The sequence below is a fragment of the Molossus molossus genome, unplaced genomic scaffold, assembly GCF_014108415.1.
Source record: "Molossus molossus isolate mMolMol1 unplaced genomic scaffold, mMolMol1.p scaffold_m16_p_2, whole genome shotgun sequence".
Classification (NCBI taxonomy): Eukaryota; Metazoa; Chordata; class Mammalia; order Chiroptera; family Molossidae; genus Molossus; species Molossus molossus.
In genome coordinates, this window is record NW_023425355.1 from 28,338,500 (window position 1) to 28,353,099 (window position 14,600).

The following is a 14,600-nucleotide window of genomic DNA, read 5'->3' on the forward strand; positions in this document are numbered from 1 at the left end:
TCCTTTGAGGCTGCAACTCATCAAAAAACTCTGAATGCCTTCCAAATCCTGGGTGTCCCCAGAGATTTCCAGCCCAGTCTGTCCTCCCTCTGCTGTAGCCCCCAGGTGAGTGGCTATGGCTATTTCTTTTTTTTTTTTTTTTTATCCTCACCCGAGGACACTTTTTCATTCTTTGTTCAGGTAGAGCAGGAGGGAGAGAGAGAGAGAGAAACATCGATGTGAAAGGGACATATCGAGTGGCTGCCACCCGCACGACCAACCAGGGCCGGGGACAAACTGCAACCGAGGTACATGCCCTTAGCGGGAACCGAACCCGGGTCTCTCTGGACCGCAGGCCGATGCTCTAACCGCTGAGCCAAACCGGCCAGGGCGGCTATGGCTATTTTAGCGCTGTGTTCTGATTCTCTGCCCTGTGGAGTGGGCTTGGTCTTTATTCCCCAAGGGCACTGCTCACAGCTAAGACTGCTGCTTTCCCTGTGCTCCCAGCCCACCACCCTCTCGTGCCTCTGCAGATCCTACCGGTGTCCCTGGTTATATGGACCTGTCCTGCTGCTTTTCTCTTGCTGTTTTTCGAGGATTTGTCTTTATTTTAATTGTAATTCCCATTTCGTCCTTGGAGATCCTCTGCGTAGCTTCTATTTACTCCGCCTTCATTTTCACATCCTCTAAACCTCTCTTGTGTGCAGCTTGGTTGCACAGGCCTTTCTGGTGCCCCCGCACCCTGCAGGTCCTGTGGGTAACTGGATGGCATAGTCCCTGCTGGGTCACACAGGCCTCTCTGGTGCCCCTGCACCCTGCAGGTTTTGTGGGAAGGCAGTTGGATCACACCAGTCCCTCTCGGGCTCTGGCCTCCAACTGGTATTGTGGGCTACTGGGTCGCAGCAGCCTCTCTGGTGCCCCCGCACCTTGCAGGTCCTGTGGGCAGGCAGGTGGATCACACTAGTCCCTTTCAGGCTCTGGCTTCCCACTGCTCTTGTGAACGTCTGGACTGCACCAACCTCTGTGGAGCCCCAGGTCCTGCCACTGCTGGCTGGGAAGTGCTGCTGCCCCATGGGGCTCGACTCCTGCTCAGCTTTTGCTGTAGTTTTTGGCAATGCGTCTGTGCTTCTGTTGCCTGGGGATGGATGTCTGCTCCCCAGCCTCTGTTACTGGGGGTATATCTCAACTCAAATCATGCTGCTACTATGTGGGATGGTGCTGGGCTCCCGGCTATCTGCGGCTTCTGCGACCGGCACCTTGGGAGTGCCATTATTTTGCACTGGTCTGTTTTGACACAGAGTGCCCATGTTCCGATGGTGCAAGGTGCACTGTTGGGCTCAGGTTGATCGGCCCTAGCCACTCCCACTGCCTCCTCATAGGGAAGGCCCAGGATCTTCCAAAATGGTTGGACCTCCTCGCGTTTCATGGAGAAGCGCCCTGAGGAGCTGCTTACCGCAGTATTGGGCTGTTCCCTGTCCACAGCACAGGAACCTTCTGCTCCATGTCTCTGCACTGCAGGAATTTGATCGTCCACCTTTAGGTCCACTCACACTCTCTCACCCACTAGCTCACTCTTGCACACACTCACCCTCCCTCTGGTTTTGCCCACTGCCATCTTCTGTCCTCTGGGCTTTTCTTATTGTTCTTTTTATAGTTCTTTTAGATGTAGGGTTAGATTTTTTATTTCTTATTTTTCTTCCTTCTTGAGGTAGACCTCTAATGCTTAGAACTCCCCTTTCAGGACTGCTTTTGCTGTGTGCCATAGATTTTGGGTTGTTATGTATTCATTTTCATTTGTTTTCAGGTAATTTTTTCATTTCTTCTTTAATCTCATTCATAACCCAGTCATTGTTTAATAACATGCTATTTAGCCTCCATATGTTGGAATGTTTTTGAGTTTTTTATTTTAGTGAATTTCTAGTTTCATGACATTGTGATCTGAGAAGATGCTTGATATGATTTCAATCTTCTTAGTCTGTTAAGACTTATTTTGTGTCCTAACATGTGGTCTATATTTGAGAATGTTCTATGTGTACTTGAGAAGAATATATATTCAGCTGCTTTGGGATGAAATGTTCTGTAAATATCAAATAAATTCATTCTAATCTAGTGTGTCGTTTAAGGTCACTGTTTTCTTATTGATTTTTTTGTCTGGAAGAGCTATCCAGTGATGACAGTGGGGTCCCCTACTGTGCATATGTATTTACCAGAGTTCTATCCTCTTGTTGGATCAATCCCTTTAATATTATCTAGTGAGTGACTTTCTATGTCTTTGGTTATATCTTTGTTTTTAAGTCTATTTTTTCAGATATAACATCTGCTACCACAGCTTTTTTAGTTTGTTTCTTTCCATTTGCATGGAATTTTTTTCTATACCTTCACTTTCAGCTTGTGTGATCTTTTGTTCTGAGGTGGGTTTCTTGTAGACAGCATATATATGGGTCATGTTTTCTTATCCATTCAGCTACACTATATCTTTTAATTGGAACACTTAACCCATTTACACTTAAGGTTATTACCATTTTTTCTTTATTGATTTGAGAGAGAGAGGAAGGGAGAGGAAGAGTGAGATAGAAACATCGATGAGGGATTCTAAAATGGTGGCAGAGTGAATGGAAGCTACACAGACTATCTCCCAGGACCAAACTGAAATTACAACTAAAATAAAGGCAAATCGTCAGAAAAAAGCAACAGAAAAGCAACTTGTGAAGACCATATAGCCAGGGACACTGAATAGATCCTGGTAGAATTGCAGCGGTGTGAGGGGGGCTGGGAGCCCATGGACAGCAGCAGTCTTAGCTGTGAGCAGTACTCTCAGGGTTAAAATCCCAAGCCCACTCCACAGTGGAGAGGGCTGGGACAGAGTGCTAAAATAGCCACAGCCACTCACTTTGGGTTCCGTCAGAAGGAGGGCAGACTGGACTGGAACTGTGTGGGGACACTCAGGTTTGGAGGGTGCTCAGAGCTTTTGCTGAGTTGTGACCATGCAGGTTGGTGGCCATCTTATTCCTTCCTAGGGCTCTGGGGAGAGGCAGTGGTCCCTCCCTTGGAGATTAAATCTCACCCAGGTGAACCATTGAAATGCAAATTGAAGTTCATTAACAACCAGCATCTGACCCACCCTCGGGAAATCCTCTTATGCTGAACACCAAAGTGAGTTTTTCATTCAATTGAGAACCCAAGGCTCTTCAAGTAACCCTGACTAATAGCCTCCAGGCAAAAAGCTAGAGGATAACTGAACCATTTCTGGGTTTGCAAATCTACCCAGGAAAGTAAGACTTGACAGTGGTGTTTAAAGTGTGACCTCCAATGCTCATCCAAACCCAGTAGAGGGAGCCACAAACAGCACAACACCATCATACATGGGGAAAATTTGGCAGGCTCCTAAACCCACTGAGATAGCCAAAATGGTGAAACAAAGAAACAAATACCAAAGAAAAGAACAAGAGACCTCTACTGAAGATGAGATAAATGAAATGCAGTTAAGCATGTTATCAGAGGTAGAATTTAGAGCCATGATCTTGAGGAAGCTCAACAGCATGAGTAAGGACCTCAACACTATGAGTAAAGATATAGAAGCATTGAAAACCAACTAAGTGGAAATGAAGAATGACATAGCAGAAATAAGGAACACATTGGAATGACTAAACAGCAGAGTAGAGGAAGCTGAGGACTGGATCAGTGAATTAGAAGACAGAGTAGCAAAAAATCAACCAAGGAGAAAACAATTAAAAAACAGGAAGACAGTTTAAGAGAACTGTGGGACAACTGGAAATTTAATAATATTTGCATCATAGGTGTCCCCGAAGAAGAGAAAAATGAGCAAAGGTTAGAGAATATATTTGAAAAAATAGTGACAGAAAACTTTCCTAACTTGGTGAAGGAAGACGGCATTCAAGTTCAAGAAGCACATAGAGCCCCAAGTAAGAACCCAAACAGGCCCACACCAAGACACACAGTAATTAAAATGCCAAAAATTAAAACAAAGAGAGAATCCTAAAGGCAGCAAGAGATAAACAGCAGGTTACCTACAAAGGAACCCACATAAGGTTGTCAGCTGACTTCTCAACAGAAACACTACAGGCCAGAAGGGAATGGCATGAAGTAATCAAGGTCATGAAAAATAAGGATCTGAATCCAAGATTACTCTATCCAGTAAGACTATTGTTCAAAGTAGAAGGTCAAATAAAGAGCTTTCCAGACCAAAAAAAAAAAAAAGGCACCAAACCAGCACCACAAGAAATATTAAAAGGACTGCTATAATTAATAGAAGAAATAGGAAGAAAGATATAACTGCACTAAACAAAAAAGGCAATAAATAAATGTGTATCAAAAATCACCTTAAATGTAAATGGATGGAATGTTCCCATAAAAATACACAGAATAGCTGATTGGACAAGAAAACACGACTCACATATATGTTGTTTACAGGAGGCCCACCTCAGAACAAAAGACTCACATAGCTTGAAAATGAAGGGATGGAAAAAAATCTTCCAAACAAATGGAAAGGAAAAAAAAACTGGGGTAATAATACTCATATCTGATAAAATAGATTTCAAAATGAAGGCCATAACTAGAGACAAAGAAGGTCACGACATATTATTGAAAGGATGTATCCAACAGGAAGATATAACCTTGGTAAACATATATGTACCCAATATAAGAGCACCAAAATATATTAAAATTTTTCTGGAGGACTTCAAAGGAGAAATTGACAGCAATACAATCATAGCAGGGAGCTTCAACATCACTGGATAGATACTCTACACAAAAAATTAACAGGAAAACAGAGACTCTAAATGAAATGCTAAAACAAATGGATTTCATAGATATCTACAGAGAATAACACCCCAAAATTACAGAATTTATATTCTTCTCAAGTGCACATGAAACATTCTCAAAGATAGACCACATATTAGGACACAAAGTAAGACTCTCCAAGTTCAAGAAGATTGAAATTGTATCAAGCATCTCATCAGATCACAATGGCAATAAACTAGAAATCAATTGCAAGAAAAACATGCAAAGACATTTGAACATATAGAGGCTAAATAGCATGTTATTAAACAATGAATGGGTTACTGAGGAGATCAAGGAAGAAATTAAAAACTTCCTGGAAACCAATGAAAATGAACACACAACAAAAAATCTATGGGATGCAGCGGAAGCAGTTCTGAGAGGGAAGTTCTTAGCACTACAGGCCTACCTCAAGAAACAAGAAAAATCTCTAATAGACTATCTAACCTCACAACTTAAAGAACTAGAATGCAAACAAAAATAAAACCCCAGAGCAAGTAGAAGGAAGGAAATGGTAAAGATAAGAGCAGAAATAATTGACATAGAGACCAAAATAACAATTCAAAGGATCAATGAAACAAAGAGTTGATTTTTTGAAAAGATAAACAAGATTGATGGACCCTTAGCTAGACTCACCAAGAAACAAAGAGAGAGAACCCAAATACACAAAATCAGAAATGAAAGAGGAGAAGTAACAACTGACACCACAGAAATACAAAAGATCATTTACAACTACTATGAACAATTTTCTGGCAACAAATTCGACAATCTAAGCAAAATGGACAAACTTCTAGAAACACATAGTCTCCCAAAACTGGACCAGGAAGAGATAGAAAACTTGAACAGACCAATAACAACTAAGGAAACTGAAGATGTAATCAAGACTCTCCCAGCAAACAAAAGCCCAGGGCTGGATAGCTTCATGGGGGAATTTTACCGAACAGTCAAAGAAAAATTAACTCCCATTCTCCTCAAACTATTTCAAAAAATTCAAAAAGAAGGCAGACTTCCAAACTCAGTTTATGAGGCTAGCATAATTCTAATTCCAAAACCAGAAAGAAGACACTACAAAGAAACAAAACTACAGGCCAGTATTCCTGATAAAGATAGATGCTAAAATCCTGCACAAAATACTAGCAAATTGGATCGAGCAATACATAAAAAAATTATTCACTATGACCAAGCGAGATTCATTCCAGGAATGCAAGGTTGGTACAATATTTGCAAATCATTAAATGTGATACACCTCATAAACAAAATGAAAGATGAAAACCACATGATCATGTCAGTAGATGCTGAAAAAGCATTCAACAAAATCCAGCGCCCATTTCTGATCAAAACGCTCAGCAATGTGGGAATAGAGGGATCATATCTCAACATAATAAAGGCCATATATGAAAGACCTACAGCCAACATCACACTCAATGTGCAAAAACTAAAAGCATTTCCCTTAAGAATAGGAACAAGGGAGGGATGCCCACTTTCACCACTCTTACTTAACATAGTACTGGAAGTCATCGCAACAGCAATCAGACATGTAGAAAAAATAAAAGGGATTTAAATTAAAAAGGAGGAAGTGAAACTGTCATTATTTGTAGATGACATAACATTATACATAGAAAATCCTAAAGACTCCTTCAAAAATCTCCTAGACTTAATAAATGAATTTGGCAAAGTAGCAGTATACAAAATTAATGTCAAGAAATTGACAGCATTTTTATACACCCATGATGAAGCCACAGAAAGATAAGCTAAAAAAATAACAATCCCATTTACCATCACAGCAAAAAATTAAGATACCTAGGAATAAACTTATCCAAAAAAGTAAAGTACCTATTTGCAGAAAACTACGGGACATTGAAAAAAGAAATAGAAGAAGATATAAAAAAGTGGAAGCACATACCTTGTTCAGGGATTGGAAGAATTAACATCATTAAAATGTCCATACTACCCAAAGCAATCTATAGCTTCAATGCAATCTCCATCAAAATACCAGTGACATATTTCACAGAACTAAAACAAATACTTCAAAAGTTCATATGGAACCAAAAAAGACCCCGAATAGTCACAGCAATCTTGAAAAAGAAGGACAAAGTAGGTGGGATTACATTACCAGATTTCAGGTTATACTATAAAGCTAATGTAATCAAAACAGCCTGGAAATGGCACAAAAACCAGCATATGGACCAGTGCAACAGAACGGAGAACCCAGAAATTGACCCAAGATATTATGCTCAATTAATATTTGACAAAGGTGGCAAGAGCATACAATGAAGTAAAGGGAGCCTCTTGAATAAATTGTGCTGGGAAAATTGGACAGCTACATGCAAAAAAATGAAAGTAGTCCATCAACCTACACCATACCCAAAAATAAACTCAAAATGGATAAAAGACTTAAATATGACTCGTGAATCCATAGAAATCCTAGAAGATAATGTAGACAACAAAATTTAGGAGACCATACACAGCAGAATTTTCACTTGATACATCACTTACGGCAATAGATACAAAGGGGAAAAATGAACTCATGGGACTACATCAAACTAAAAGGCTTCTGCAAAGCAAAAGAAACAACCATCAAAATGGAAAGGGAACCCACTGTATGGGAGAGCATAGGGCATAATTGTTAATGAAGCATCAGATAAGGGATTAATTTCCCAAATATAGAGAGTGCTCATACAACTCAATAAAAGGAAGTCAAAGAATCCAATTAAAAATGGGCAGGGGAACTAAATAGACTCCTCTCCAAACAGGACATGCAAGTGGCCAAGAGACATATGAAGACATAGTCAACATCTCTAAGCATCAGAGAGATGCAAATTCAAACAGTGAGGTATCACCTCACACCTGTCAGAATGGCCGCCATCAACAAATCATCAAACAACAAGTGTTGGCACAGGTGTGGAGAAAAGGGGACTCTAGTACACTGCTGGTGAGAATGCAGACTGGTGCAGCCACTGTGGTAAACACTATGGAGTTACCTCAAAAAATTAAAAATTGAATTGCCATTTGACCCAGTGATCCCGCTTCTAGGAATATACCCTAAGAAGCCTGAAACACCAATCAGAAAGAATGTATGTACCTCCATGTTCATAGCAGCACTATTTACGATAGCTAAGATCTGGAAACAGCCCAAATGTCCATCCGTAGACAAATGGATAAAAAAGCTGTGGTACATATACACAATGGGGTACTATGCAGCTATAAGAAAGAAAGATTTCTTATCCTTTGAGATGACATGGAGGGTCCTGGAGAATATTATTCTAAGCAAAACAAGCCAAGCAGAGAAAGACAAATATCACATCATCTCACTTATTTGTGGAATATAAAGAATATAAAAGTCTGAGGAACAGGGTAGACCCAGAGATGTGGAAGTAGGGTACAGACTGACAACCCTCAGAAGAGGGGGTGGGGGGGAGGAAGAGATAAACCACAGAACTTATATGCATGTACGCATAACTGATGGATATGGATGACTAACCTGGGGATGGGGTTGGGAGGATGGGGAGGAGGGTGTCAATGGGAAAAAAGGAGAAACATCTGGAACAAAAATAAATTTATATATATATATATATATATATATATATATATATATGTAAACATTGATGAGACAGAACATTGATTGGCCACCTCCTGTATGCCTCCCAGTGGGGATCAGGCCACAACCTGGGCATCGTACCAGCTGAACCACACTGTCTGGGCAAGGTTATTATTGATAGGTACTTATTGTCATTGTTTTCTTTGTACTATGTTTCTCACTCTGTGTATTTTTTTCTTCTTCTTACAGCCACTCCTTTAACATTTCTTGCTATTTTGTTTTTTTAGTAATGAACTCCTTTAGCCTTTTTGTTTGCTTATTTGGGAAGCTCTTTATTTTGGCTTCAATTTTTAATGATAGCCTTGCTGGATAGAGTATTGTAGTTTTCATACCCTTGCTTTTCATTACCTTGAATATTTCATGACAATCCCTTGTGGCCTGAAGTGTTTCTGTTGAGAAATCCACTGAATGCCTTATGGGAACTCCCTTATAGGTAACTAACTTTCTCTTTTGCTGCCTTTGAATTACCTTAGTCCAATTTTCAGTGATTGGCATTATTCAAAGTTAAACTGAGGTCCTTTTGAAAGCTTGTCTACTTCCCTTCACTTTGACTCTGAGGTACAGCTCTTTCAGCATCACAATTGAAAGACATTGGGATTCACCATGTATACCCCTTAGCAAGATTTAGATTTCAATATCTGCCTAGTCTCCAGATGCTATACAAAATTTTGCATAGCTTCTCAACAGTCCCCTCAATAACTTTATGTGCTCCACCAGAAAAAGTTATCCTAACATTAAGCTCAACTGTCCCCACTATTATTTTGAGCCAGTTATTCTTCACTTTCTTTTTGTTTTGTTTTGTTAATCCTCACCCGAGGATATTTTTCCATAGATTTTTAGATAGAGTGGAAGGTAGGGAGGGGGAGAGAGAGAGAGAAACATCAATGTGAGAGAGACACATAGATTGGTTGCCCCCTGCATGACCTATACCGGGGCTGGGGATTGAACCTACATCCCTTGACAGGAAATAAAACCCATGACACTTTGGTCCATGGGTCGATGCTCTAACCTCTGAGCCAAACCAGCCAGGGCATTCTCTGTCTTGATAGCCTTCTAGTGCCTTCAGGATAATTAATAAAAGATGTTTTGTCCAGCCTGGACAGTGTTGCTCAGTGGATTGAGCATTGTTCCATGAATTGAGAGGTCTGGGTTTGATTCCTGGTCAGGACACATACCTGGGTTGCGGGCTCAATCCCCACTAGGGGGCGTGCAGGAGGCAGCCCATTGATTTCTCTCTCTCACATCGATGTTTCTCTCTCTCTCTCACTTCCTCTTTCTTTAAAAAAATAAATAAAAACATATATATTTTTAAAAGATGTTTTGTCCAGCTTCACCACACCAATGGAAGGATTGGATTCCTCCCATTTCCCTATAATTCACTATTGAGACCTTTTGGTAAATTTTTGTTGATATATACCACATGTGTGGAAAAGTGCACAAATTCTAAATGTGCATCTCAATAATTTTCACAAAGTGAGCAAGTAACAAAACATTAACAACACACTGAAAGCTTTTGCCACTCTTCCATCTAGTCAATCATGCATCCCAAGGGTAACCACTATTCTCACTTGTAACACCATAGATTAGTTTTGCGTGTTTTCTAAACTTTATGTAAATGAGTTTACACAGTATATATGCTTTTGTACCTTTTTTTGCTAGCATTGTCTGTGAGATTAATCTATGTTGTTACATATGTATTATTTACTGCAATTTATGAATATAAACCACATTTATAAATATACTGTATTTTATTTATACATTCTACTGTTGTTAGATATTTGGGTTATTTCTAGTTTGGGGCTATTGTGAAAAGTGCTAATGTGAAAATTCTTTTTTTTTTTTTTTTGTTAAGATGTTCATCTTTAAAAAACATTTTTTTTATTAATTTATTTTTGTTACAGATGTTTTTCCTTTTTCACCCATTGACACCCTCCTTCCAATCCCCCCCACCCCATCTCCAGAATTGTTTTCTATGTCTATTGGTTATGCATACATTCATATAAGTTCTGAGGTTTATTTCTTCCTTCTCCCCCCACCCGCTCTTCTAAGGTTTGTCAGTCTGTACCCTACTTATATGTCTCTGGGTCTATTTTGTTCATCAGTTTGTTTTGTTCATTATATTCCACAAATAAGTGAGATCGTGTGATATTTGTCTTTCTCTGATTGGATTATTTCACTTAGCATAATACTTTGTTAGGTCCTCCTAGGCTGTCTCAAAGGATAAGAAATCTTTCTTCCTTATAGCTGCATAGTATTCCATTGTGTACATGTACCACAGCTTTTTTATCCACTCATCTATTGATGGACACTTGGGCTGTTTCCAGATCTTAACGATTGTACATAGTGCTGCTACGAACATAGGGGTACATATATTCTTTCTGAACACATGCATATATTTCTGTTGTGCATAGAGTCATCAGTTTTGTATATTTTTAGTCAAGATTAAGATTTGGAATCTGGAGTATAGTGCACTCAGCAAGGTAAATGCTGCCTTGTGGATGCTTGTCTGGAAAGCCAGGATGTATTGCTCTAGAGACAGATGTGTTCATTGCTGTCCTATTAACCTTAACATTTGGCATTGCAGCTAGCCTGTGCTTTACTTTGAATCTCATTATCAAAAATAACTAGCAGTAACATTTTGGCAAACATCATTCAAGAAAACTTTTTATACATAAAAAAGCATGTACAAATACGTATTTGAGCCCTGGCCGGTTTGGCTCAGTGGTTAGAGCATCGGCTTGTGGACCAATGCATTGCAGGTTTAATTCCATCCAAGGGCACGTACCTTGGTGGCGGTTCGTCCCCGGTCCCATTTGGGGTTGTGCAGGTGGCAACCAGTTGATGTGTCTCTCTCGCATCGATGTTTCTCACTCTCTCTCTCCCTCTCTCCCTCCTACTCTGTCTGAAGATAAATGTAAAAATGTCTTCAGGTGAGGATTAAAATATATATATGTATTTAAGTCAGTATTTCCAAGAAAAATGAGCAGACACAATAAATAAATATTTAAAATCTCTCTTTCTTCATGCTTCATTTCATGAAATCTGCTTTCTCATGGTTCAGAGAAAGATGATGGATATTAGTAGCTGAAAGGAGGGGAAATGAAGAGATGGGCTATTTCCCTGTATTCTAGGAGAAGACAAATAATTATAAATAGAAACAGTTGCTCCAGGAAATTAGAGAAAGGCAAATTTCAGCCAAATGGAAATGCAATTTCTTTTGATTTCTAGTGTTGGCATAGAAAAAATAATGAATGATAGGTGTTTTGTGCTGGAGAGAAGGGAGAGAGGCTGGTACACTCTTGCATCACTGCTGGAGGGAGGAAAATTTGAGGACCATGGCTCATTGGTGACATGTATTACAGGTGACCAAGAATTATGGAGAGGTATTTTTTTTTTTTTTTGGTCCAGCCATCAGCTCCCTGTTGACCTTGGAGAGGTTTGTTTGTAGCCAAGTGAAAAAGGAAAACACTATTCTGGCTGTGTGCAAGATGGTGTGAGAGTGCACATTGTCAAAGGATTCACATCTCTCGCTCCCAGATCCCACCATCAGCTTTCCCTCTACCTCACACACCATTTAGAAAAATAAGACAAACTGGTGGGTATTTTGCAGGTGTAGGAAAAACTGACTTTGCCCCTTCAGACCTCTGCAGAGTCCGGAATCAGTAAAAGGTAGAAACTTTTACTTACCACACAGCACTAAATGCTCACCAACCCTTATCTGTTAGATTGTTTGCTGTCTGTGGGGGGGGGGGGGAGAGGAAAAACATTATGGGATTTTTTTTAGTAGAAACTAAACTAAAGTTTCTACTAAAGTAAAAGGAAGAGGAAGAACATTATGGGATTCATTTAGTAAAAACTAAAGTGAACATTTCTTCAAGGAAATGTAGGACCTGAATCAGTCACAAGGGGGTGGTAGAGGCAAGCGCAAAATCAGAACCAGCTTATCCACTCCTGTCGTTAGAAAAATATTAGCTAGTGCTCAACCTTTAAAAAAATTTATGGCTCTGGGGAAGTAGCTTCAATATCTGTGGGGCAGAAATGAGGGGTAGAACAGAAAAGTGGGAATTTGAGGGGAGAGATATAAGTCAAGAGATTGGGTAGGGGCAGGGGAATGAAAAAGATGGGCAATTGTCAGAGAGAGGAAGGGTGGGGAAAGTAGCTGGAGGGAAGGGTGGAAAATGTGCCTGAGATAAATGGGAGATATTTCAAAACTACAGTTCTCACTCTAGAGAGAGGGATCATATGTATATCTATCAATCTCCATTCTCTCTTGTCTGTCTACCTGTAGACGTAGATCTAGGCAAGGAAGGAATGAAATTGCTCCACACAGTATAAATACCCAAGAGGGATGTCTAAGTCAGAATATAGGGTCTAGAAGCAAATCAGCTTCTCCCTTTCCCAGTCTTTGTTCTCCTTCGTTCTCACGTTGGTACAGGGAAAGTAAAATGTTATACATCTGATAAAACAGTGGGAACAAACTCAATGAAGGTAAAAACCAAAGTAGAAACATTTAAAAATTAAGATACTAAATTAAAAAAAAAAGAGAGAGATACTCATACTTAGTTAACCTGAGTTTTGACATGTGCATCTGTAGAGACTCAGATCAAAGTTCTGTATGTTTGCATTGCCACTAGTAAAATGTTGGATGGCAGTACAGTTTGTGACCAGGAAAAGAGGATCCAAAATCTTCTTCCTAGAACATCACAACTAGATGGCTTTTTCAAGCTCGGGAACATTTTGTGACTTGTGATAGATGTGGGATATGCTCAAATTAGATATTTAGTGAAAGCACATCTGGAGACTAGGGCTAGAAGTTGCTAGTGTTCACCCTCTATTCAGGAGAGAGTGCAACCACAATAAGAAAAGAACAGAGGAATAGGGAACTTCAGACAGGGGTGAGGACATGTAAGTGCTCTGGATCTTAGTCAAAGAAACAAGAAAAGCCAAATCGTGAGAATGAGGCTGAAAACAACTGCAGGCATTAAGTACCCAAGGCTTCCCCAAAAGGACATGGTCCCAATGAAGAATAATCACGATTGGCCTAATGGAAAAGATCACTTTTTTGGTCAGGCTTAAGATATTAAAAATGTCACTTGTGTTCTTGGCCTCTCGAAGGGTCCTTTCATTCAGGGGAAAATGTTGTTTGCTCAGCCCAAGGATGCTGGCTTTTCATTTAGCCACAATATCAATAGTCATTTGGCCAGCCTCTCCATTGTTGGAAACACGATCCCCACTCTCAACCCCACTGTTAAGGAGGCTTTACGTGCCCTGGATAACGTGAATGCCAGTGTGGAAAATCAGGGCCAGATTAAAATGTACATCAATGAAGTGTGTCGGGAAACTGTGTCACATTGCTGCAACTTATTTCTGCAGCAGGCCGGATTAAATTTGTTAATAAGCATGACAGTTATTAATAACATGCTCACCAAGTCCGTTTCAGACCCGAGGTTTCCTTTGATATCAGAGGGGAGTGGATGTGCTGAGGTTCAGCCTTTGAAACCGTTGATGGGTTTGTCTGAAAAGCCAGGCTTGGCAGGGGACTTTCTGGGTCCACAAATGCTGCTCTCATTCATGTCCCTCTTTATCAAGAATGGAAACAGACAGGTTCTTCTGGACACCCTGGCCTCTTAAATGGCCATCTCGAACAGAATGGGACTGAATCTACCCGAAACCTGTTTGGTGAACACGCAGTTGTGTTCTCATTCAAAGACTCTGCAGTGGGTGCTATAGAAGGTCCTGCCCTGGCCAATCACCACCTCATGGGGTGGAAGTTACACTTGCTAAACCGAGGACCACACTCTTACTGGACGGGCAAGGGTTCCCACAGAGCTTTGAGGAACTTCTTGGTTTTGCAGTCTACAGGCAATGTGCACTGTAAATTGCTCCCTTACTTCTTCCTGTGGTAAAGGGCTCGTTTCAGCTGCCAGCTGTGGATAAAGCATCATGAAGGATGCTTGCCTGTGGTGGCCTCCCTGTCTAAGCTGGACTGTTTTGTGGAGACCAGACACATATCAAACCTTGTGCTGAAAATGCATTTGTTGCTGCGTAGGTTGAATTCTGTTTCGTTTACTCTTTCTCCTACACCAGCTGATGGATGGTGAAGCTATTCATCAGAAAAGTGCACGCCCTTTCTATGTGCTGTACTGACTTAACCTCATCCACCCAAGTCTACATTTGTATAAACAGTTTAATCAATAAACTTGTGTGCTTTGACTGGCAAAAATGA

General features: G+C 40.3%; 1 protein-coding gene across 1 annotated transcript; it reads left to right on the top strand.

The window, feature by feature from the left end:
* The first annotated feature begins 1,184 nt into the window (after nucleotides 1-1,184).
* LOC118636153 (protein ARMCX6-like) lies at nucleotides 1,185-14,370 on the top strand. Its single transcript, XM_036271183.1, has 2 exons — nucleotides 1,185-1,302; nucleotides 13,452-14,370. Exons 1-2 carry the CDS (start codon nucleotides 1,185-1,187, stop codon nucleotides 14,003-14,005), a joined length of 672 nt encoding a protein of 223 aa, XP_036127076.1. The 3' UTR covers nucleotides 14,006-14,370.
* Nucleotides 14,371-14,600: the final 230 nt, after the last annotated feature.